This window comes from Stegostoma tigrinum, chromosome 9 (assembly GCF_030684315.1).
Source record: "Stegostoma tigrinum isolate sSteTig4 chromosome 9, sSteTig4.hap1, whole genome shotgun sequence".
In the NCBI taxonomy this organism is placed as follows: domain Eukaryota; kingdom Metazoa; phylum Chordata; class Chondrichthyes; order Orectolobiformes; family Stegostomatidae; genus Stegostoma; species Stegostoma tigrinum.
In genome coordinates, this window is record NC_081362.1 from 17,478,688 (window position 1) to 17,501,836 (window position 23,149).

At 38.6% G+C, this 23,149-nt stretch overlaps 1 protein-coding gene across 4 annotated transcripts in view; it reads right to left on the minus strand.

Moving 5' to 3' along the window:
- tab2 (TGF-beta activated kinase 1 (MAP3K7) binding protein 2) overlaps positions 1-23,149 on the minus strand; it is a 36,270-nt gene that overhangs the window by 8,720 nt on the left and 4,401 nt on the right. For 2 of the 4 annotated variants that reach the window (XM_048536877.2, XM_048536879.2), the window contains exons 2-3: positions 17,097-17,180; positions 2,293-2,485 (exon numbers count right to left, since the gene is read on the minus strand). In XM_048536877.2, the coding sequence (XP_048392834.1) occupies positions 2,293-2,394 (102 nt within the window). In that variant the 5' untranslated portion in view covers positions 2,395-2,485; positions 17,097-17,180. The remainder of the gene's footprint in view (positions 1-2,292; positions 2,486-17,096; positions 17,181-23,149) is intronic. The other 2 variants (XM_048536878.2, XM_048536880.2) reach the window with 2 other exon arrangements.

Genomic DNA, 23,149 nt, shown 5'->3' on the forward strand with positions numbered 1-23,149 from the left:
CAGGGATCAGCCAAGTGAACCTTCTCTGAACTGCCTGCAATGAAATATCTTTCCTTCAATGAGGGGACCAGAACTGCAGACCTGGTCTTATCAGCATGTTGTACAGTGTAGTAAGACTTTCCTACTCATACACTCTAAAGTGCTTGAAATAAGAGCTAACATTCCATTCGCTTTTCTGATTATCTGCTGCATTTCTGTACGAGTTTTGTGTGTTCCGTGCACAGATACCTCCAAGTCCCTTTGGGTTGCAGCTTCCTCCATTTAAATAATATTTTGTTCTTTTGTTCCCCTTCCAAAATGAATAAATTTGCATTTTCCCACATGATATTCTATCTCACCAACTTTTTGCCCACAGTTATTTAACTTCTTGCCTAATAATTTATTTAAATTACAAAAGAAAAAAAAGCACATTTGTTCAAACTACAGTGCTTCAAAATTTCAGTTATCAATTTCACCCTCTGGCTTTCCAGATTTCAAGTCACCATATTATTTTACGTTAGCAGTATAGGATAGGGGTGGGGACTCATGGATGAAGAAGGGAAGAGAGGAGGGAGAGAATGAGGGTGGGTGAAGAAGGGAGAGTCAAGGGTTGAAGGAAAGAGGGTGGGAGGAAGGGAGGACAGGAAAGAAGAATGGGGGGGGGGGAAGGGAAAGAAAAGGCAGGGCAGATTGGGACAAGTGGACAGATGGGGCAGTGGGGAAAGAGGTAATTGGAAGAGTTCAAGTAAAAGGGAGAGGCTCATCAAGAAAAATGGAGAGAGGGGAGCATGAGACCAGGGGAAGAGAGGTGGTGAGAAGCAGGGAGAGAGAGAGCACGCGAGGGGCGGAGCAAGACAGGGAAAAAAGTGGAAGAGGGGCAGGATTGAGGAGGAGAGTGGGTGTACACGGTGAAACGTGGGGCAAGGATGGAAATGATGGGAGACGGGGGGGGGGGGGGCGCGGTAAAGGCATTCAGGGAAGTTTTGGAGGTATTGAGAGTAAGGTATTGAGAGTAAGGTATTGAGAGTAAGGTATTGAGAGTAAGGTATTGAGAGTAAGGTATTGAGAGTAAGGTATTGAGAGTAAGGTATTGAGAGTAAGGTATTGAGAGTAAGGTATTGAGAGTAAGGTATTGAGAGTAAGGTATTGAGAGTAAGGTATTGAGAGTAAGGTATTGAGAGTAAGGTATTGAGAGTAAGGTATTGAGAGTAAGGTATTGAGAGTAAGGTATTGAGAGTAAGGTATTGAGAGTAAGGTATTGAGAGTAAGGTATTGAGAGTAAGGTATTGAGAGTAAGGTATTGAGAGTAAGGTATTGAGAGTAAGGTATTGAGAGTAAGGTATTGAGAGTAAGGTATTGAGAGTAAGGTATTGAGAGTAAGGTATTGAGAGTAAGGTATTGAGAGTAAGGTATTGAGAGTAAGGTATTGAGAGTAAGGTATTGAGAGTAAGGTATTGAGAGTAAGGTATTGAGAGTAAGGTATTGAGAGTAAGGTATTGAGAGTAAGGTATTGAGAGTAAGGTATTGAGAGTAAGGTATTGAGAGTAAGGTATTGAGAGTAAGGTATTGAGAGTAAGGTATTGAGAGTAAGGTATTGAGAGTAAGGTATTGAGAGTAAGGTATTGAGAGTAAGGTATTGAGAGTAAGGTATTGAGAGTAAGGTATTGAGAGTAAGGTATTGAGAGTAAGGTATTGAGAGTAAGGTATTGAGAGTAAGGTATTGAGAGTAAGGTATTGAGAGTAAGGTATTGAGAGTAAGGTATTGAGAGTAAGGTATTGAGAGTAAGGTATTGAGAGTAAGGTATTGAGAGTAAGGTATTGAGAGTAAGGTATTGAGAGTAAGGTATTGAGAGTAAGGTATTGAGAGTAAGGTATTGAGAGTAAGGTATTGAGAGTAAGGTATTGAGAGTAAGGTATTGAGAGTAAGGTATTGAGAGTAAGGTATTGAGAGTAAGGTATTGAGAGTAAGGTATTGAGAGTAAGGTATTGAGAGTAAGGTATTGAGAGTAAGGTATTGAGAGTAAGGTATTGAGAGTAAGGTATTGAGAGTAAGGTATTGAGAGTAAGGTATTGAGAGTAAGGTATTGAGAGTAAGGTATTGAGAGTAAGGTATTGAGAGTAAGGTATTGAGAGTAAGGTATTGAGAGTAAGGTATTGAGAGTAAACCTGTTTGAGTTTTAATAACAAACACTGCCATGATGAATAAGGTTTGTTAAGATTTTCAATTAAAACACACTAGTTCTCACATCATTGATCCATAACTACAACTATAAGATTATGGAAATCAGTGTTTTCAGATTTTACAGCACCTACCTGCAGGATACAGTGGGAGACAACACACTCAGGTACTTCAGGGAATTTTTGCCGCAGGTCATGCAGAACCTGAATATCAATTTGTTGACTTGCCTGGGCCATTCGTATTCTGCCTTGTCAAGTGTGGCACTGTGTTGGCTCAAAGGTGCAAGCCTCAATCATAGCAAAGCTCTCGTGTCCCATCAGGCATTTTCTAAAAGAAAGCGATTTAATTAGTTTCTAAATACTAGGAACTTGTGAACTCACCTTTGACCGTTTTAAGTTAGTAGGTGCAAGGGAACTTCGCTCCGAGTGGAATAGAACTCTTCACACACAGGTCAGTGTAAATCAGGAATAAATTATGCAGATTATCAGAACCTTGAAGAGTCATTTAGACTCGAAACATTAGCTTGCTCTCTCGCCATGGATGTTGCCCAACCTGCTGTGATTTCCAGCGATTTTTGTTTTCAGTGTAAATCAGGTACTCTGTCCACCATCACCCACTTAACCCCAGCTCTCTCCATCCAAAATAATAAATGGAAAGGTTGAGATCAATTGAAATTTTCATAACATAGCTTATTATATAAAGAAAGGTAAACCTCTAATTGAGTGCAACCTTAAGGAACTAAATTTCTGCTTCTCATTGTGATGTTGGATGAAAACTGCAGGCTGAAAGGTTTCAAATTATGACTGTCTAGAACTACCAAAACTGTAAAGAGAGGTTCCAGATGAATTTGTCTAGATTGAAATTCTGTGATTTGGACAGTCATTGGAGCTACTGTACCACCATACCAGGAAGTGAGCATAGGTGGCCAGAGAATATTGTCAGGTATACACCTCAAATGAGATGGTCACCTTACACCAAGAGAGATATAATTAGCAAGGTAGGCAAGTAAAAACCACATGGTGAGCTGCAGGCTGGGGGGCATTGTGATGGCACTGGAATATGATCTATGGTAAAAGCCTCCTGCAGGGTATTATGCTGCCTGATAGATGTGCTGCACTGGGTACGTAATTGCACAGACACAGAAGTAACTCTGAGGGGCTCATAGGCTAGATAACCATAGAAGAAAAGCTTAATAGGAATGTGTCTGGTAGTGTAGTCAAGTGTGCTGTTAAAGGATTGAAGGCCATTTTCCCAACTTCAGCCAGGAGATGCTGCTTGGCCTGCTGTGTTCATCCAGCCTCACATTTTATTATCTTGGAATCTCCAGCATCTGCAGTTCCCATTATCTCTCATTCGATGATCTGCTACCTTCCAAATGCTAGGGTAAGTATTCGCCCAGATTGAGTGAAGTTGAGTTTGAAGTATCATTAAATTTAATCATGATTACATTTAAATAGTTCATTTAGAGATCAGTGATGATACATACTTTTACCAGTGCCCAATTTGAAGATCTTTACTTACACGGTTCTACAATTTCTTCTGCAAGAAGCCTGCCCAGTTCTTAAACTTTTGCAGCTCCTCCAAATCAGTTTCTGCATAATAATCATCTAATTTTAAAACCTGACAATAAAACAACTATGATGTGAATAAAGAATGTCAAGTTCTTAAATTACAAAAAATTTGGGAGATAGTTTTGCATGCTGCTATGTCACTCTACATTAAATTTAGAAAACCACTTCACCCCAAAATCCAATGCCCACATTCTAACTCAATTTCAACAACTACCCACTCATCCCAAATACATAGGAACTCAATATCCATTAGTCAACATCGGAACTACTCAATAACTCTTCCCTCACCCAAATTTCATCTCCACCACACAACCTGGTTCCTGACCAACCAACTTCCCCAAATACTCACAATACCTCCTTCCTCCTCAAATTAATATACAAAAAAATGAATTACCTCATAAAGCATCTGTGGTTTTTCATTCAACTGATAATTGATGTTTCACTCACCCACTGCAGCTGGATAAACAAATCTTATGAAAATAAATCACTATTTCCAAAGAGTAAATGTGAATAATTTGACTGTCTGTCTCTGCAGCTCTCTCTCTCTCTCTCAGCTTGGCTTGCTTTCTGAAGTTAAAAAGAATGAAATGTTTTGAAGTGGATCTGAAAACCTACTCAAATTCATTGCCTGGTTTCAATTGAAAATTATTACAAAAAGACACAAACAAAAATACTACTATAGAGAGAGTTATTGTTTAACTTTTCCAACTGGGAAAATAGATTCCTTGCAATCCAAATATAAACAAAACCAGGCAAGCATGTGATCATTGTTATCTGTCAAGTTATAAGTGGGATGCAGATACTCTTAAAAAATATTAAATGCAAAATACAGTCTCTGCAATATGGTCTTTCTTCAAGTTACTTTGAAAACAAGCAAACAGATACTGCCATAGGATGTAGAGGCACTCTTGCATAAACTAACTGAACAATTCCTAAAAAATTTTAGCTCAGCATTCATGCAGATTGGTCAAATGTACAAAATTCAAATTCAGGTTTGAGGGTGTGTGAAGTCTCCAAGAACAATTTTAGAAATAACGTAAACCCCTTCCTTTAATATTCATACTAACATTTCAACAAAATGACAAGCTTGAAGGTGGAGTGGAGCATCAGAATAAAGCCAAAGCCGAGAGCAGAGCAGTGAGTTCACGAGAATGAAAAAACATCTTATTTATGGATATAAAATTCTTCAATTCCTTGACAGAATAGATAGTGTGTGAATGTTTCCTTGAGCTAGTGAGTTGAGATGCTGGGTTGTGTCTCGGAATAAGTATCGACCATTTAGAACTGAGATGAGGAAAAATGTCTTCATTCGCAAGATAATGAACCTTTGGAAATCTCCACCCAGGCAGCTGTAGATGTATATTGTTGTGTATTTTGAAGACATGAATTGCTAGATTGTTTTTGGACACCAAGGAGATTAAAGAGTATGAGAAATGCAGGAATCTTTGTCTGAGGTAAATGTTACTGAAATGCAGAACAAGCTCCAAAGATGGAATGGCCTACTCCTGCCCCTATTTCTTACTTTAACATAAACACCAAATTAAACATACATGGTAACTACCAACTGTATAAATGTAATAATTTGCACAAAAGGTGCAAAAAATGTTTTTTAAATATACTTTTCATGTGAAGTGTGCACATTTTAAAAAAGTCCTTGTTACTTTGCACTGTTACAATTCAGGCATGGATCCTTTTAGAGTCTAATTCTACATCTGAAGTGAGTTTTGAGAAGATTTGTAGCTCAGGTTGAGTTTCTGGATGTGAGTTTGCTCGCTGAGCTGGAAGGTTAGTTTTCAGACGTTTCGTCACCATTCTAGGTAACATCATCAGTGAGCCTCTGACGAAGCGCTGGTGTTATGTCCCACTTTCTATTTATCTGGTTAGGTTTCCTTGGGTCGGTGATGTCATTTCCTCTTCTTTTTCTCAGAGGATGGTAGATTGGCTCCAAATCAATGTGTTGTTGATGGAGTTCCGTTTGGAAAACCATGCTTCTAGGAATTCTCGTGCGTGTCTCTGTTTGGCTTGTCCTAGGATGGATGTGTTGTCCCAATCAAAGTGGTGACCTTCCTCATGTGTACGTAAGGATACTATCAATGAATTTGAGTAGGCATCCTAGAAGCATGGCATTCCAACCGGAATTCCATCAACAAACACACTGGCTCCAAATCAATCTACCATCCTCTGGGAAAAAGAGCAGGAAATGGCATCACCAACGCAGGAAATGATGTCACCAACCCAAGGAAACCTAACCAGATAAATAGAGAGCGGGACATAACACCAGTGCTTCACCGGAGGCTCACTGATGATGTTACCTAGAATGGTGACAAAACGTCTGAAAATTAACCTTCCAGCTCAGCGAGCAAACCTACATCTGAAGTGTTAAAACTCCTGTAAAGGGGTTGTTTGATCTGCTGAGTATTTATAACATCAGCAATTAATTTGCTTTTGGTGCTATACTGTAGATGGTTCTTGTGACTGGTCATTCAGAATTGTACTTAGTTCCTCAATAGTTAATCAATCTGTATCAGTGGCATACCCAATTCAAAATCCCTTAGCTAAATCAGTTTGACTTGCAACTGTTTTACTCAAGACCAATCAACGAAATGGGACCCAATGGGAGGTAAGTATTACAGAATAAAGGTAGTTTAGTTTATATATAAGGTGTTATTAAAACTTTTCTTATGTTTAACATTATTAAGGGCATATATGAGGTACACAGTCAGACTGTTAATAGATTTAGTTAAGGATCAGTCAGATAAGGTGGGTGATTGTCAGATTGTCAGTAAGGCAGTAGTTCAAAAGTCTCTGGTGGGTATTCCTCTATCGAATAGATATGCATTTCTTAGAACCGCAGAAGGTGATAGTCTCTCAGAGGGAATCAGAAGGCCAGTCAGTTACTGGATACTTGGAATGATTCTGATGTTAGGCAATTTTTGATAAGATTTAATAGAATTGTTAATAGGGGACTCTCTTGTAAGGGACATAGACAAGAGATTCTGAGGCAATGAGCATAAATTTAGGATAGTTTGCTGCTTTCCTGGCGTTTGGACTAGGTACATCTCTAAACATTTCAGGGATACTATTAAAGGTGAGACTGAGAAGTCAGAAATTATTGTATACATTGGTAGGAATGGCATTTTTAGGGAAAAGATTAAAACAGTACAGAGCAAATTTAAAAGGTTAGGTAGAAGATTAAAAAATAGAACTTTGAAAGTAGTCATTTCTGGTTTACTTCCAATGCCAAACTCAAGCTAGGGAAGGAACAAAAGGTTAAAGGAAATAAATCAATGACTGAAGAGGTGGTGTATTGTTCAGGGTTTCAGGTTTTTGAACAATTAGAATGTCTTTCAGGATAGAAGAGACCTGTTCAAAAAGGATGGGTCGAATCTAAACTGGAAAGGGACCAATATCTCAGCAAGGAGATTTGCTCATTGCTTGAAGGGAGATTTTATTTTGATAGACGGGTGCAGTGGAGGAATTCTAAGTAGCATTGTAAACAGAAGGATTGATGGGGAAGGTTATGAAATATGAGCAGCGCTTGTCAATTAGAAAAGAAAGAAGAGAGACAGTCAGAGTATGTAGTAACTTTGAAGAACTAAATTGTATTATTTCAATGCAAGGGATCTTACAGATAAGGCTGATGAACTCAGGGCATGTTTAAGTACATAGGATTGGAACGTTTTAGCTATTACAGAAACTTGGCCGAGAGATGGACAAGACTAGCAGCTCAACGTTGTGCTTTATATCCTACAGGAAGGATAAAAAAGGAAACAAGAAAGGAGGGATTGGTGTTTTTGATGAAGGAATACACTACTGTTGTAACTAGGGAAGATACTTCTCAAATTTATCCAGTGAAAATAGATGGGTAGAAATCACAAATAAGAAAGGAAAGATCACCGATTGGATTGTACTATAAGCCCCCCACTACTTAAAGGGGGAGATTGAGAAACAAATATGTAGGAAGATCTCAGATATATGTAAGAGTAATAAGGTTGTAATAATGGGGGATTTTAATTTTCCAACAGACTGGGGCTACCACAGTGTTAAAGGTTTGGATGGTGAAGAATTCGTCAAACGTGTTCAAGAAAATTTTGTTTATCAATATATGGATGCACCTGGTGTAGAAGGAGCGAAACTAGACCTTCTTTTGGGCAATAAGGCAGCACAGGTGACTGAAGGAAAAGTGGGGGGACTCTGGGTCTAGTGGTCAAAATTCTGTTAGTTTCAAAATGATCATGGAAAAGGATAAGCCTTCCATAAAAGTTAAAGTCTTTAATTGGAGTAAAACAAATTTTAATGGTATGAGACAAGAATGTTCAAACAGTGACTGGAGGAGACTGTTCGCAGGTAAAAGGACGTCTGACAAATGGGAGACGTTCAAGAGTGTGATGACGAGACTGGAGGTATTTTGTTTCTGTTAGAGTGAAGGGTAAAGCTAATAAGATTTAGGAACAATGGATGAATAAAGAAATTGAGATTCTAGTTAAGAATAAAAGAGAATCTTATTTTAGATATAGACAACCTGGTTCAATTGAATCTCTTAATCAACATAAAGAGTGTAGGGACAATCTTGAGAGAAATCAGCGTGGCATTGGCAGGCAGGTTAAGGATAATTCAAAGAGATTCTACAAATACAGTAAGAGCAAAAGGTAACTAGAAAGGGGATAGGGTCTCTTAAAGATCAAGGAGGTAATCTGTGTGTTGAACTCCAGGAGATGAGAGCGATAATGAATATTTCACATCAGTTTTTACTGTAGAGAAAGAAATGGAGTCTAGACAACATGGAGAAATAAACTTTGAAGATGGTTCAGGATGTCTTAGAGAATATAAAGATGGATAAATCTCCAGGACCTGATCTAATGTATCCCAGAATGTTGTGGGGAGTAAGGGGGGGAAATTACGAGACCTCTAGCAGAAATATTTGCATAATCTATAACTATGGGTGAGGTACCCGATGACTGGGAGGTGGCTAATGTTGCACCTTTGTTTTAAAAAGGTTGTAAGGAGTAACTGGGGAACTGCAGACCGGTGAGCTGGACTTCAGTCGTGGGTAAATTGTTGCAGTTGATTATAAAAACATAAGATTTATGGACATTTAGAGAGGCAATAATTGACTAGGCATAGTCTGCATGGTTTTGTGTGAGGAAAATTGTGCCTCACAAACTTGTTGGAGTTCTTTTTTAAAAAGAAATTACCAAAAAGATTGATGATGGCTGAGCAGTAGATGTTGTTTATTTGGATTTTAGAAAAACTTTTGACAAGGTTCGACATGGCAGACTCATTAGTAAAGTTAGGTCACATGGCATTCAGGGCAAGCTTGCCAATTGGATACGTAATTGACTTGTTGGCAGGAAACAGAGTAATGGTGGAGGATTGCTTTTCAGACTGGAGATCTGTGACCAGAGGTCTGTGACCAGAGGTGTTCCACAGGGACTGGTTCTAGATTCTCTTTTATCTGTCATTTATATAAATGACTTGGACGAGATCATAAAAAGCATGGTTAGTAGATTTGCGGATGACACTAGAATAGGTGGCATAGTAGACAGTGAATAAGGTTTTCTAAGATAATAAAGGGATCTTGATCAAAGGATCAATGGGCTGAAAAAATGGCAGATTTAATTCAATCTGGATAAGTGCAATGTATTGCATTTTGGTACAACAAACAAGGATAGTGCTTATACAATTAATGGTAGGGCCTTGGTAGTAAGAGTAATGGTAGCGTTGTAGAACAGAGGGACGTCGGGGCGCGGGTACATAATTCTTTGAAGTTTGTGTCACATATAGACAGGGTGGTTAAAAAGGCATTTGACATGCTTGCCTTCATTGCTCATTCCTTTGAGTGTTGGAGTTGGGAAGTCATGATAAGGTCATACAGGACATTGGTGAGGCCTCTTCTGGAATACTGCATCCAGTTCTGGTCACCCAGTTATAGGAAGGGTACTATCAAAGTGGAGAGGGTTCAGAAAAGATTTACCAGGAGGTAGCCAGGTATGGAAGGTTTGTGTTATAAAGAAAGGCTGGGTCGGCTGGTACTTTTTTCCCGCTGGAGCATAGGAAGTTGAGAAGTTTATAAAACAAAATAGAAGTTTACAAAATAATGAGAGATCTAGATCGAATTGATAGTATTTGTCTTTTCCCTAGCTGGGTGACTTCAGAACTAGGAGGCACATTTTTAAGGTGAGAAGAAGAGATTTTAAAAAAAGACATGAGAGGCAAATTATTTACTCAGAGGATGGTTCGTGTGTGGAATGAACTTCCTGAGAAAGTGATGGATGTGTGTACAATTACAGCATTAAAGACATTTGGATAAGTACAGGAATGGGGATGGTCTGCAGGGATATGGGCCAGGAGCAGGCAGGTAGGACTAGTTTAGTTTGGAATTATGTTCAGCATGGACCAATTGCACCAAACAGTCTGTTTCCATGCTATATGACTCCATGACTCTATATCAGGAAGTATGTGCAAGACATTTACTGTACAGCTAATGGATTACTATCGCAATCGAATGCCGTGGAGGATTCAAAGGCAGTTTTGTAGTTAGAACTAAGATGGAACAGATCTGTTGTTACACTAATGTATATATTTTATTGGACACTGACTAATGCGAAAGACAATTGTGCAGAAGTGCAAGGAAATTACAGAGAAGTACAAAATCCAAAGAATGGTGATAACGAGGGATGTCACTATCCTAATATAAGCTGGGGCAATAATAGTATAAAGACAGGAAAGGTGCTAGTGAAGCATGGTGAGGAGAATTTTCTTTCGAACTACATTTCTGACCCAATAAAGAAGACGTTTCTGGATCTGATACTAGGAACTAATGTGGTTAAGTGAAACAAGCATTAACAGGTGAACACTTGGGGGTCAGGCATCATAAGCGTTATACAGAGTCAGAGTCATACAGCATAGAAACAGCCCTTTGGCCCACTATGTCTATGCTGACCAACAAACATCAAACTCCACCATTCTCATTTCTATAAATTACCTAAACCATATGGTAAAAGCAGCAGCAATTGGGAGCAATTTGAGGAGATTTTACATCAGTATGATCAGATTGGATCTGTCCTGGGTAAACTGGAATCCAAGCTTGATAGATAGGCTAAACCATAACAGAACTTTAGATCACCTTTAACGAGGAGATGGTTTGGATAAAATTAGGTACATTCCTTTCTTGGGGGGGTTGGTGATAGTGAAGAAAAAGAGTGAAAAGGCAACTCAAAGCTACAGTTCACTGATTAACAAAACAAAGAGTAAGATAAAGCAGGAAGAGTGGTTACTGTTAGATACATATCGTATTGTTAACATAGTTCATAGGGGAAAAGTTTAAAACAACACAAAGAAAGCTTTTGAGAAAAGAGTGGCAGCATACATAAAAGTAAATTTAAAAAGTTTACGTTACATACCAATTCATGGTATTCATGATGCTTGGAAATAATTGGAAACAAAAAAGGATATGTGCACATAAAAGTTGACATCATAGCTGGGGTATTAAATGAGCACCAGATTCACAATTCAATGGATCATCTGTCATTTCCACCACCTGCAATGTGATGCCACCAAACACATTTTCCTTCCCCACTCTCACCACCCACCCAGCCGCCATCCCAGTATTCCAATGGGACAATCTCCTCCCCAAGACCTTGGTCTACTCTTTAATCATGGCCACAATCAATTCCCTTCTTGTAGTTCCATGACACTCACCCCACCCCACACACACCTGCCTTATACCTTCTTCCAATAACCGTCAAAGGCCCCAGGTAAAATAATGACTGACTTATCCCTTCAATTCAAATACTGTTTTCATTGCCCATGACATGGTTTCCTTGAGCCGCTTATCTTTTCAATTTTCTACCTATCTTCTGGATTGCCCTTCTTGCCCTCAACCTTTAGTGTTCAAAGGAAACCCAAGGAACTATTCATCATCCTTCTGCTATGCACTTTACAGCCCTCACATCAATGGAGAGTTCCACCACTTTAGATCCTAATCTTTCATAGATCTGGTTTCTTTTCTATTTGCTAGTTTTGTTCTTTTCTCTCTTGTTTCCATCAATTCCTTGGCTTGAGCTTTCAAATAATAATATAGCTGATTTGCCCTAGTACTACACAGTCTACAGGGAAGGATTTTGATGAGAATTTGTACAAAAGAGAGAGCCAAGACTCAGCTTTTAAAGAAATGTGGATTTCTAACCAAACATTCTTGTTCTGGAAATTACACAAACTAACCTTTTCTACTGTGCTTTTGCCAAACTGTTCTAAACTCTTTTTTTTAAAAAAAAGAAAGAAGAGAAACTATTTAGGCTTCTGACTGCAGTCAGGACTGTTCTGAGTTGCTCAAGTTAATCTTTAGATTTTCTAAATTAAACTCAGTACTTGATTATCCTGAATCAAAAACAAGCTAATGGCCCTTAATGTTAATACACTCCAGCACATTACAAACATTCTTCCATTAGCACTCCAGACAGTCTCTGCTCTCTGACAACGAACTGGATTCTGTCACTGTTTAAACTAGTTTTCAAAATAAAAATGCTTCAGGAAAGCAACTAACCTCATATGCCACTACACTAAAATCCAAACTCAATAAACAAATTAAAAACAGTAAACCTTTTAATAACCAGCACCTCTGGGATCAGGAGTGAGCCAGCTGACTAAATATTCCACATACCACAATTAAACCCTGACAAAGCAAAGCTTCAAGAGATTAACAGCCCTCAAAAATCTGACATAAGACATCAACACATCTCCTAAAAAATAACAAAAACACTGTCAGTAATTGAAATGAAAAGGAGGGATATACATATCACTATTACACTTATAGCACAAATACTCAGACATCGCGGTATTTGACTTATGTAAGTTTTTGCCAGTTAAAACAATGTTTACCGTATGTCATTACCACTCTGCAACCCCACCTCCCCCATCAAGAAAAAGGAAATTATGAAGAATCTTTGCGACATTGATTTGTCCCCAGGTGGAGCAGTATGTCAATTCTATGACTGTAGCTTTAAAAATAAGGATTTACAAGAGGAACCAGAAAAGTTTTACAAGAACGTAAAATTACTTATTTTTGTAGATAGACTGAGGGAGCTGGTTTGATCTTGTTAGAGAAGAGTAAATTGAGATGAGATTTATTGAGATGAGGTGGTGTTCAAAATCATGATGGACTTACGTAGAATAGATAGAAAGAAACTCTTTTCATTGGTGGGAAGATCAATAAGCATAGGATAGGGGCATAAAACAAAAGAAGTCATAGATAGACAACAGACAATAGGTGCAGGAGTAGGCCATTCGGTCCTTCAAGCCAGCATCACCATTCATTATGATCATGGCTGCACATCCACAATCAGTATCCTGTTCCTGCCCTATCCCCACAACCCTTGATTCCACTATCTTTAAGAGCTCTATCTATCTCTTTCTTGAAAGTATCCAGAGAGTTGGCTTCCACTGCTTTCTGGGGCAGAGCATTCCATATATCCACCACTCACTGGGTGAAGAAGTTTTTCCTCAACTCTGTTCTAAATGGCCTACCCCTTAGTTTTAAACTGTGTCCTCTGGTTCTGGACTCACTCATCAGCAGAAACATGCTTCCTGCCTCTACAGTGTCCAATCCCTTAATAATCTTATACGTCTCAAACAGGCCCCTCTCATCCTTCTAAACTCAAGTTGATACAAGTCCAGTCGCTCCAAACTTTCAACATATGATAGTCCCTCCATTCTAGGAATTGATCTTGTGAACCTATGCTGCACTCCCTCAATAGCAAAAATGTCCTTCCTCAAATTTGGAGACCAAAACTGCACACAACACTCCAGGTGCGATCTCACCAGGGCCCTGTACAGCTGCAGAAGGGCCTCTTTGCTCCTATACTCAATTCCTCTTGTTACGAAGGCTAGCATGCCATTAGCTTTCTTCACTGCCTACTGTATCTGCATGCTTGCTTTCGTTGACTGATGTACAAGAACACCTAGATCTCGTCGTACTTCCCCTTTGCCTAACTTGACTCGATTTAGATAGTAATCTGCCTTCCTGTTCTTGCCACCAAAGTGGATAACCACATATTTATCCACATTAAACTGCATCTGCCATGCATCCTTCCACTCACCTAGCCTGTCCAAGTTACCCAGTATTTTCATAACATCCTCCTCACACTTCACACTGCCACCCAGCTTTGTCATCAGCAAATTTGCTAATATTACTTTTAATGCCATCATCTATATAATTAAATGTATATTGTGAACAACTGCGGTCCCAGCACCGAACCTTGTTGTACACCAGTGGTCACCGCCTGCCATTCCAAAAGGGACCCATTTATCACTACTCTTTGCTTCCTGTCAGCCAGCCAATTTTCAATCCAAGTCAGTATTTTTCCCCCAATACCACGTGCCATAATTTTGCTCAACAATCTCCTATGTGGGACTTTATCAAAGGCTTTCTGAAAGTCCAGGTACACTATATCCACTGGTTCTCGCTTGTCCATCTTCATAGATACATCCCCAAAAAATTCCAGAAGATTAATCAAGCACGATTTCCCCTTCATAGATCCATGCTGACTCTGACCTATCCTGTTACTGCTGTCCAAATGAGTCGTAATTTCATCTTTAATAATTGATTCCAGCATCTTTCCCACCACTGACATCGGGCTAACCGGTCTATATGAAACGAGGAAACACTTTGTTTCAAATGCAGTGAGTGGTTAGGCTACAAAAATACATTCCTTGAAATGTTGGTAAATGCAGATTAAAGCTTGGCTTCCAAGAAATTTAAAGGGCTACAGGAAGAGGGCCAGGAGCAAGACTAGCTAAACTATTCTGGCAGAGAGCCCATTGGGGCTTAGAGGGCCAGATTTACTCTGTCCGAGTGACAAATATTCTATAATTTGTTCTTTCACAGCAATATTCACAAGCTAGTCTTCCAAATGTTAGAGCTTGATTAGTGCTTCTCTCTTAATTATTTTTACATTTTTAAGGTTAAACTACCTTTTCCATTGTAAGTGAAGTGTGGAAGAACTAATGACTCTGCAATAATTGTGAGCAATATGAAAAAGAAAAAAAGTGAAATTACTCGTGAGATCATGTGCACATTTTATGCACAAGATACATGAATGAACAGAAACGAGAAAGCTCTGCAACTGGGGCCACAAATGTGGGCTTAAATTTTTTTCAATGCTCATTTGTTGAATTTAAATGCAAAATTTTAAAATCTTACTTTGCTGGAATTCAATTAATGAGACTAATAAAAAGTTAAGAGCAGGACTGAATATGCCATATTCCTACCATCACATTACAGGTATGGTTAATTCTTCACCACCATTAAACTGTCCTGACTCTCAAAAGATCAAAACTGCTTTAGTCAATCAGCACTTTTTTGGCTACTTTAAAAATAGTTCAGTGCCTGAAAATTCCAGTGGCAAATTCTCTGAATGGCTTGCCTTATTCTCAATCCTAAACAATGGTGATAACAAGCTCGGATAAGATTATACACCTGAGATAAAAATACCAAAGCTAACGATTTAACACTGTTTTTAGGCTTTAGTCGAGAAGAATTCAGTAATCTCACCCAAAGTACTTTACTGTAGAAGAAGCCACCCATTTGTCCAACAGCCAGTGGTGATTATTTGAAAAAGCTACCTAATTAGTCCAAGACCCCTGCTCTTTTCCCTTGCATTGGTTTCCCTTTCCATATCCATATCCGTTCTGTTTTGAACCTACTCTTACTGAAGGTGATTCCTGAACCTTTTAGGTAGCGCATTACAGATCATAACTCAAATATTTTTGGCTTTTCCAGTTCAGTGCCTAAGGATTAGAGTTTTGTTATGATTGATGAGGGCAAACACTAACCAATTGGCAGAAACCAAAAGCTTAATGAAAGTACACTTTGCAAAACACAGACCAGAAATTCAACTGTCTCTTCCAGCTAAGTTTAATTTTTGTTTTTTTTTGGGGGGTGGGGGCAAGGGATAGAAACCCTGAAATCATGAGCTCAGAGACAATTATTCCACTAAGAAAAATAAATTGCAATAAATATGATTTTTGCAATCAATGTCCTGGAATTAAACATTGTTAAATGAAAATAAACTCAATTGCTGTTTCTCCCTCTCTCTGACTGAATCAGAGAGAAAGATTTGGATATACAGAGTCAAACTGCTTCACTGCCAACAAAGTACTTTTGAAATACAGTCATATTGTAATGTAGTAAGCATGGTAATCAATTTTTCATAAGGTCTCATAGACAGCAATGTAACTAAAACAGTTTTAGTTTATTTACCCGGCTGTTGGTTGAGAGTTAAATATTGACCACAAATAAAATTTAAGCATTGCATATCAAGTTGAACAAAAAAAACCAAAACACACTAAATATCAAACTTGTCTAGAAAACTTAATATTCATTGCTTTGTCTAGTCGTATTTCTGCATGCTTTTCTTCCCCCCAAAAATGGACATATCTGAACTTGCACAAGAGGACACCAACCTTTCACTTTCACTCAAGAGAATACCCGTGATGCAGGATGAAAAGCCATGCACAATGCAACCAATATTTTCATCAAAGAAAGATCTTACACAAATGCATCAGTTCTCATTATAGGTTTCTGACAAAGGCAGAGGCTTTGAACATAAAATATGAATTAAAATGTTCTTGCTAAATTTGTTATGATGAAATGCATATTGTTTCTGTTGTTAACAGGTTGTAATAAAAGAAATGACCGCTCACTTCCACTCTACTTCAAATTCCTCATTAATTTGCATTAATTACACGTTATGAGTGGATCACAATTACTAAATCTCAATATCAACTGCAAGAAGCTGTCATATAAAATCTTGCTTTTTCAGCATGACCCAAGGTGTAGAAGTGAAGTATGACACAAACAGTGAACTAAAATCAAGTCAGTGTACTGTTTTCATATAAGAAATGTTCCACAGGCCTTATGACTCTCCTAAAAGTACAACACTCGTATCCTGACAATTTTACCATCCTCTAGTCATGTTTCGTAACTCACTTTCATACTTTCTATCATGCTTAATATCACTACTTTTAGCCTTACAGTTTACAGAGACTTGAGAACATAATCCATGATTCCCATTCCAGCATAGAATAGAGGCAATGCTGCATTGTCAGAATTCAGTCTGTTCTCTGCAGAGAACATAAAAGATCCAATCTCGCTACTTTGAGAAGTTCCCCAACGAACCAGCCAATGCTCAATCAAAAACAATTTCACGTCACTTTGTAGAAGCTTGCTGTGCATGTATAATGACTGCTGCATTTCCTATTACAACAGTGACTACGTTCAAAAGCGCTTCACTGGCTGTAAAGCATTTGGAGTGTTCCGAGTTGCGAAAGATGTTTTACGTGCAAGATTGTCTTTTATCTTCATTTACCTCAGATTGACTCATTCTTCCCAGGTTATTGACTCCTGCTCCTGGTCCTCTCAGCCGCATCTCCCATATTCAGAAGAAATCTGTCTACATAGATGATCAAGAGGGGAATTAGGAAATACATTAACTCAAATTAATTTGTAATATATATACACTTTAAAAGACATTTAATTGACTTTCCTCCCCACCTTCCCATTGCTGCCATTGTCTTGAAGAATTTAAATTGGAAAACCACACCATTTCCTCAAACTTGTTTTAAAATTTATAAACTTAATCTTAAAAATCTTTGATTAAAAAATAACTTCTCAACTTCTTCCTTCAGGATTTCCCATTACAATTTAAAGACAAAGAAGTCTTTAAGAAAAAAAAAACACTATGCCTTCCTGAATGATTTCCTCTTACGAAGCATACAAAACCATTAACAGAATATTGACCATGGTAAAATGCTGAAGCAAATTTCGGCAAGCCTATTACACGGCAACACACTGCTCACCTGGGATGGTTACACAACAGCATCTCATCCACGTCTATTCCACTTAAAGATTATTAGTCTCACCTTAAGAATTGCCACCTTAAATACTGCACACTCTCTTATAGTTTCCCATTTGTATAAATCAATTGTTGGATTTGAGAACAACATTGTACACTCCTGGCTTTAAGTCATTTCTCAGCCTGGTCTTTCCACAGAACCTGCTGCATTTTCTTACAATCCAACTATGTCCATGATTTAAGCAGCTTTATGTGGTCTCCAACACTAAGAATTTTATTGAACCTCTTAATTCCAAAATATTCCAACCTCCACTTTTAGAGAAACATGAGTAAGACGCTACTTAAAATAATCAAGATCTGATCAGAGAAAAACATTGGGAAAAACTTTTACAGAGTCAGTGATTCAACTCATTAATGCCTGTTAACCTCCTCACACTCAGAAAAAAGCATATTCTTCCTCCAACATCATGAAATGCTGAGCACAGCAAAAAAAGCCAACTCCCCATTCTTGATAACAAAGTGTGGAGCTGGATGAACACAGCAGGCCAAGCAGCATCTCAGGAGAACAAAAGCTGACGTTTCAGGCGTAGACCCTTCAGAGAATTTCTGATGCTTCATCTCGGATGAAGGGTCTAGGGCCGAAACGTCTAGGCCCGAATCATCAACTTTTGTGCTCCTGAGATGCTGCTTGGCCTGCTGTGTCCATCCAGCTTCACACTTTGTTATCTTGGATTCTCCAGCATCTGCAGTTCCCATTATCACTGATACAGTCAACTTCCCATTCTTGTTACTTTCAGTTTCTAAATCAGGGGTGCCCAACCTTTACATATGAAGGGCCACATTTGATTATTTTTCCCCTCACGTAAAGGGCTGATAAGCAAATTCCAGAAACATCAGGTTTGGCACAAAAGTCAACATGCTTTTTGAAAAAGTGGAAATATGGAGAAAGTATAAAACATGCTGAGGAAAAACGTCAAAGCAATAAATTTATAATTTAAGGGAGTTATTAATAAACACAGCCATTGAAAAGTATTGAACAATAGAGCTAACTAAAAACAAAAACCCTTTTATTGCCTTTTCACTTAGTAAGCAGAATAAGAGAGTGTCAAACTAGAGAAGGGAAAGGGACTAGAGCCTAGCAAAGATGTTGGATTTAACTAACAATGACAGTGTGGTTGCCTTAGCAGGGAATTCATGAAAATGTGGTCAGAAGTATATTGCCTTTCATATTGTGTTTTCCCACCTTCTCTCAAGTTACTCAAAGCCTTTACCACCCCACGGCACTTGACAGTCACTTTCCTCTGCATCCTGCCCCCATCCTACCCAGCAGTCTCTTTGTCCTGAAGTGGCAGCTTGTTCCCCACAATTCGCCCTCCAAAGGCAGCACTCTTCTTCCTACTGAGTCAACCAGAAGCACACCATGGAAAGAACTGGCCCTGATTTGGTGGACTAGCTCATTGCAATATCGATCATTTTCACTTATCTGTAATTTTTAACACTGATCTACTAGGTGGACAGCACCCTTTTTGGACAACCTTGTTCCAAACGCCCTTCCTATTCCCCACCATCATAATAAATTTGCACATGCCAACAGTTCAATTTTGGAATACTGTGAAAAAGGGACATTGGTGCCAGACAGAGCAAATATTTGCCAAGAAGCTAACAGGGTCATGAACCTACAGCAATAAGAAAATATTTGAGGGATTAGAATTGTTTCTATTCAAGTAGAAAAGGCCAGGAGATTTCATTCAGATGATTCGTTAAAAAAAATTCTGGATAAGATAGAGAAAAGGCACTTTCCTCTAGTTTGAAGGGGGTGTAGGAGGGGATAGATAAGAATGATAAACATGAGAGCTATGTTAGAGGATATTAGTTTCATTGCAGGATGGAATACTTAGCCGTGGTAAGTGCTTGAGATGGAGACCACTCAAAAGGTAAAGTTCGGCATATGAGGCAAAGCAAAATATGCAACTTGGGAGTGTATAGAATAGCTGGAATGTTTTTAGATTGTTCTAAAGAGCCAAGACAGACACAGAGGCAAATAGCTTCCTTCTGTGCTGTAAACTTCTGTGGTGCTAGCACTTAAAGGGCAAACATTGGAGAAAGCCAGGACATAGAATAATATTACGAAATCACACAAGATGCAACATGTGAGAAGATTCATTTCAGTCAGAAGGCAATAATGAGACTGTAGCTCATTCATAGCAAAAAAGGCAAGCTATTCAGACAGGGGTAATTAGTTGAGAGCCATTTCAATTGTTATAGAGACACCTGTATGAACCTGATAGTTTAAATTGCAGGATTCTGATTGAGGCAGTGATAAATATAATTTCCAAAAATTCTGTGGAAAGGAAATGTGTGCCAGTTTAGTTGTTGCCAAATTACAGAATCCACAATATAGGAAAAAATTAAGGTCATAGCGAAAAATGAGCTAATCCAAAACTAGTCAGCACAAAAGTTCAAAGGCAGGTTGTAGTTGAACAATCTTGTAGAAATATTTGAAGAAATAAAAGAATTTGACGGAAATGCAGTGAATGTGGTGCATGGATTTAAAAATTGCTTGTGTAATATGCACCAGAAGAGACTCATAGGAAATATATGGTCACTTGAAATTAAAGGGAATCAGGAATCTGCTGAAAAACCTGGTTAGAGGAAGATACAGTGAATAGTGTTCCATAAAGGAATATGTGGAATTGCTCTTATTATCCAAGAATAACTGATCTGAACGTAGAAACGAAGGCATCAGCATTTATATTTGCTGATGCCTGGGAATTAGAAGGTACAGCCTTGGGGATCTTAGAATATGAAAGATAGAGAGACAGCATCAGTTAGACAATTGACAGCTGCAGTTCAAGGTAGAAAAGAGGTTTCATATACTTTGAAAGCAAGAACAAGAAAAAGAAATAAACTTTAAACATGAAGATTTTAAGAGAAAAGAATATTTGTGTTCAGATACATTAGTGTTATGATCTCGATAGAGACCAGTAACTACATTTTTTAAGAATCAAAATACCCAAGTATTTACTAAAGATGAAACTACAAGTTTCACGATTTAAATTTTTATAATTTTTCATTGCAAAATAGTAGTATACTACCTCCATATACTAAAAGTCATAGATCATGAATCCTTATACCTGCACTATTATAAACAGAGTAATGTCAAACATATCAAAAGTACACTGAACTCAAGTTACTTCGAATCTAGTTAACTCAGCTGGCTGGACAGTTGATTTGTGACTGGAGAGAAGCCAACGTGTTCTTAACCTCTCTCCTTGCCTGAGGTTGGTGACCCTTAGGGTAAACTACCACCAGTTATCTCTTTTTAATGACAGAACATCTCTATTGTCTGGTAAGACTTTGGCAACTTTACCTTTACCTATTATCCAGCAGAACTATTTAAATCCACTTGCCTTCCATACTCATTAGATTTACATCTTAATCAAGCCAAGACAGATGCTTATCTGAAATTGGAAGATTAACTGCTTTGTCTGAGGACTGTTTCAAAGAGTCAAGCAAGGGCTGAGGTTTCTCGGGTCTTCCCTTTATTTCCAGATAGGTCAGCCCTTCGAAAGGCCTCCAACCATCCTGAACGCAGATGCTTCAACATCTTAAAAGAAGTCAAAACTCTCCTCGATCTAATATTCTCGTACTCTGGAGTCTCATTTCCAAAACTCTCCCCTCTTTTCAGCTTGGTTATATCAGAAGTCCAACTCACCACGAGAAGTCCTTCAGTTATAATGTGTTGCGAACTCACAGCCAATAAATAAAACTTCAACTAACCTTCGCTTGAAGGAAAATTTTCTGATTTCTAGAAACTTGGTGCAAACTTAAAATGCAAAACTAAAACCTTGCTTGAAACAGAACCTGACTCCTAATCTACCTAACAGAAAATTAACAAGTTGACCCCTTCTCTACTCCTTCTGCTTTGAAAGGTAATTCTTGGGTCTGCATCTGAATGAAAAAAAGGAACTCCATTGTAAGTGTTATCAGACAGAGAAAATATTAATAGCTTTGAGACCCCAGATAGTAACAATGATAACGGGTTTTAGATCCTAAGGAACTTAGGAAGTCAGAGCTTTTTCACTGGAGCTTAGCAAAGAAAGGGAATTCTATATTCCAGCACACCAGTGCAATAGACAAGGCAGAGATGTTGTGTGGTCCATCCAGTTTCATTGCTTTTTTTAAAACCCTTTGTTGTGGTTTTATCCAAGGTGGCTTGATATGCCATTTCAGGGGACACTTAAGATTCCGAGTCAATCATATTGCTGTGGATCTGGAGTCACATGTTGACCAGACCAGGCCACAATGACAGATTTGTTTCCCCAAAATAACATTAATGAACCAGATAGGATCTAACAACAACTGTTAGTGGTTGTCAGTGGGATAGCAGTTTAAAATAATTCCAAATATTTATTGAATTCATATTTACCAAAATGCCATGGTGAGATTCAAATCCGTGTCTCAAAAAAAAAATCATCCAATGACAGGGGATCAAGTTTGTTGCCACAGTTGATAAAATGCTGTCCCGCAGTCACTCTCACCTCAGCTCTGGAGTTCAGTTCTTTTGTCCATGTTTGGACCAAGGCTGTAATGAGGTCAATGCTGATGGTCATAAGCATCAGTGAGGAGGTTCCTTTATTCATTCACGGGATGAGGGTGTCACTGCCCAGGCAGCATTTATTGCCCATTCCTATTGCCCACAGGGCAGTTAAGAGTCAACCACACTGCTGAGAGTCTGGAGTCAGATGTAGGCCAGACCAAGTAAGGATAGTAGTTTCCTTCCCTGAAGGTCAATAGTGAACCAGATGTGTTTTTCCGAAAATCGATGATGGATTCTCAATCATCATTAGATTCTGATAGCACAGTCTATGTCAGCTTTCATCATTTTCTTGATGACTGAGAGGAAACTGACAAGGTCTTAATTGTCCAGATTCGATGTATTCTGCATATGGACAGGATATACCTGGGCACTATTGCATATTGCTGAGGAGACACCAGTGTTGTAGCCATACTGAGAGTTTAGCTAGGGGCACAACTCATCCCAAAGTACAACTTGCTGTTACGTTTCTAGGACCATAGCTTTCAAAGTATCCAAAACCTTCAGCTGTTTCTCAATAACATATGGTGAGAATTAAACTGTCTTACAATTTACATCTGTGATTCTGGGAACATCAGGACAGGGGCAAAACTCTACATGCGTAGCTGAAAATATTTGCAAATGCTTCCACCTTTTCTATTGCACTGGCGTGCAGGGCCACCATTTCACTGATGATTACGACATCTGTGGAACTTCCTCTTGCTGTGAGTTCATTTATAGTCCATCACCATTTGTGACTGAATGTGGCAGAACTGGAGGGCTTTGACATGGTCTGTTGGTTGAGGGATCACTTAATTCCATGTATAGCCTGTTTGCCATGTAAGTTTTAACATGTTGTAGCTTTGCCAGACCAATACTTAATTTCTAGGTATGCTTGGTGTTACTCCGGACATCCTATCCTGCAATCTTCATTGAAGCAGGGTTGATCTCCTGGGCTGATAGGAATGGTAGTGCAAGGGAAACATCGAGC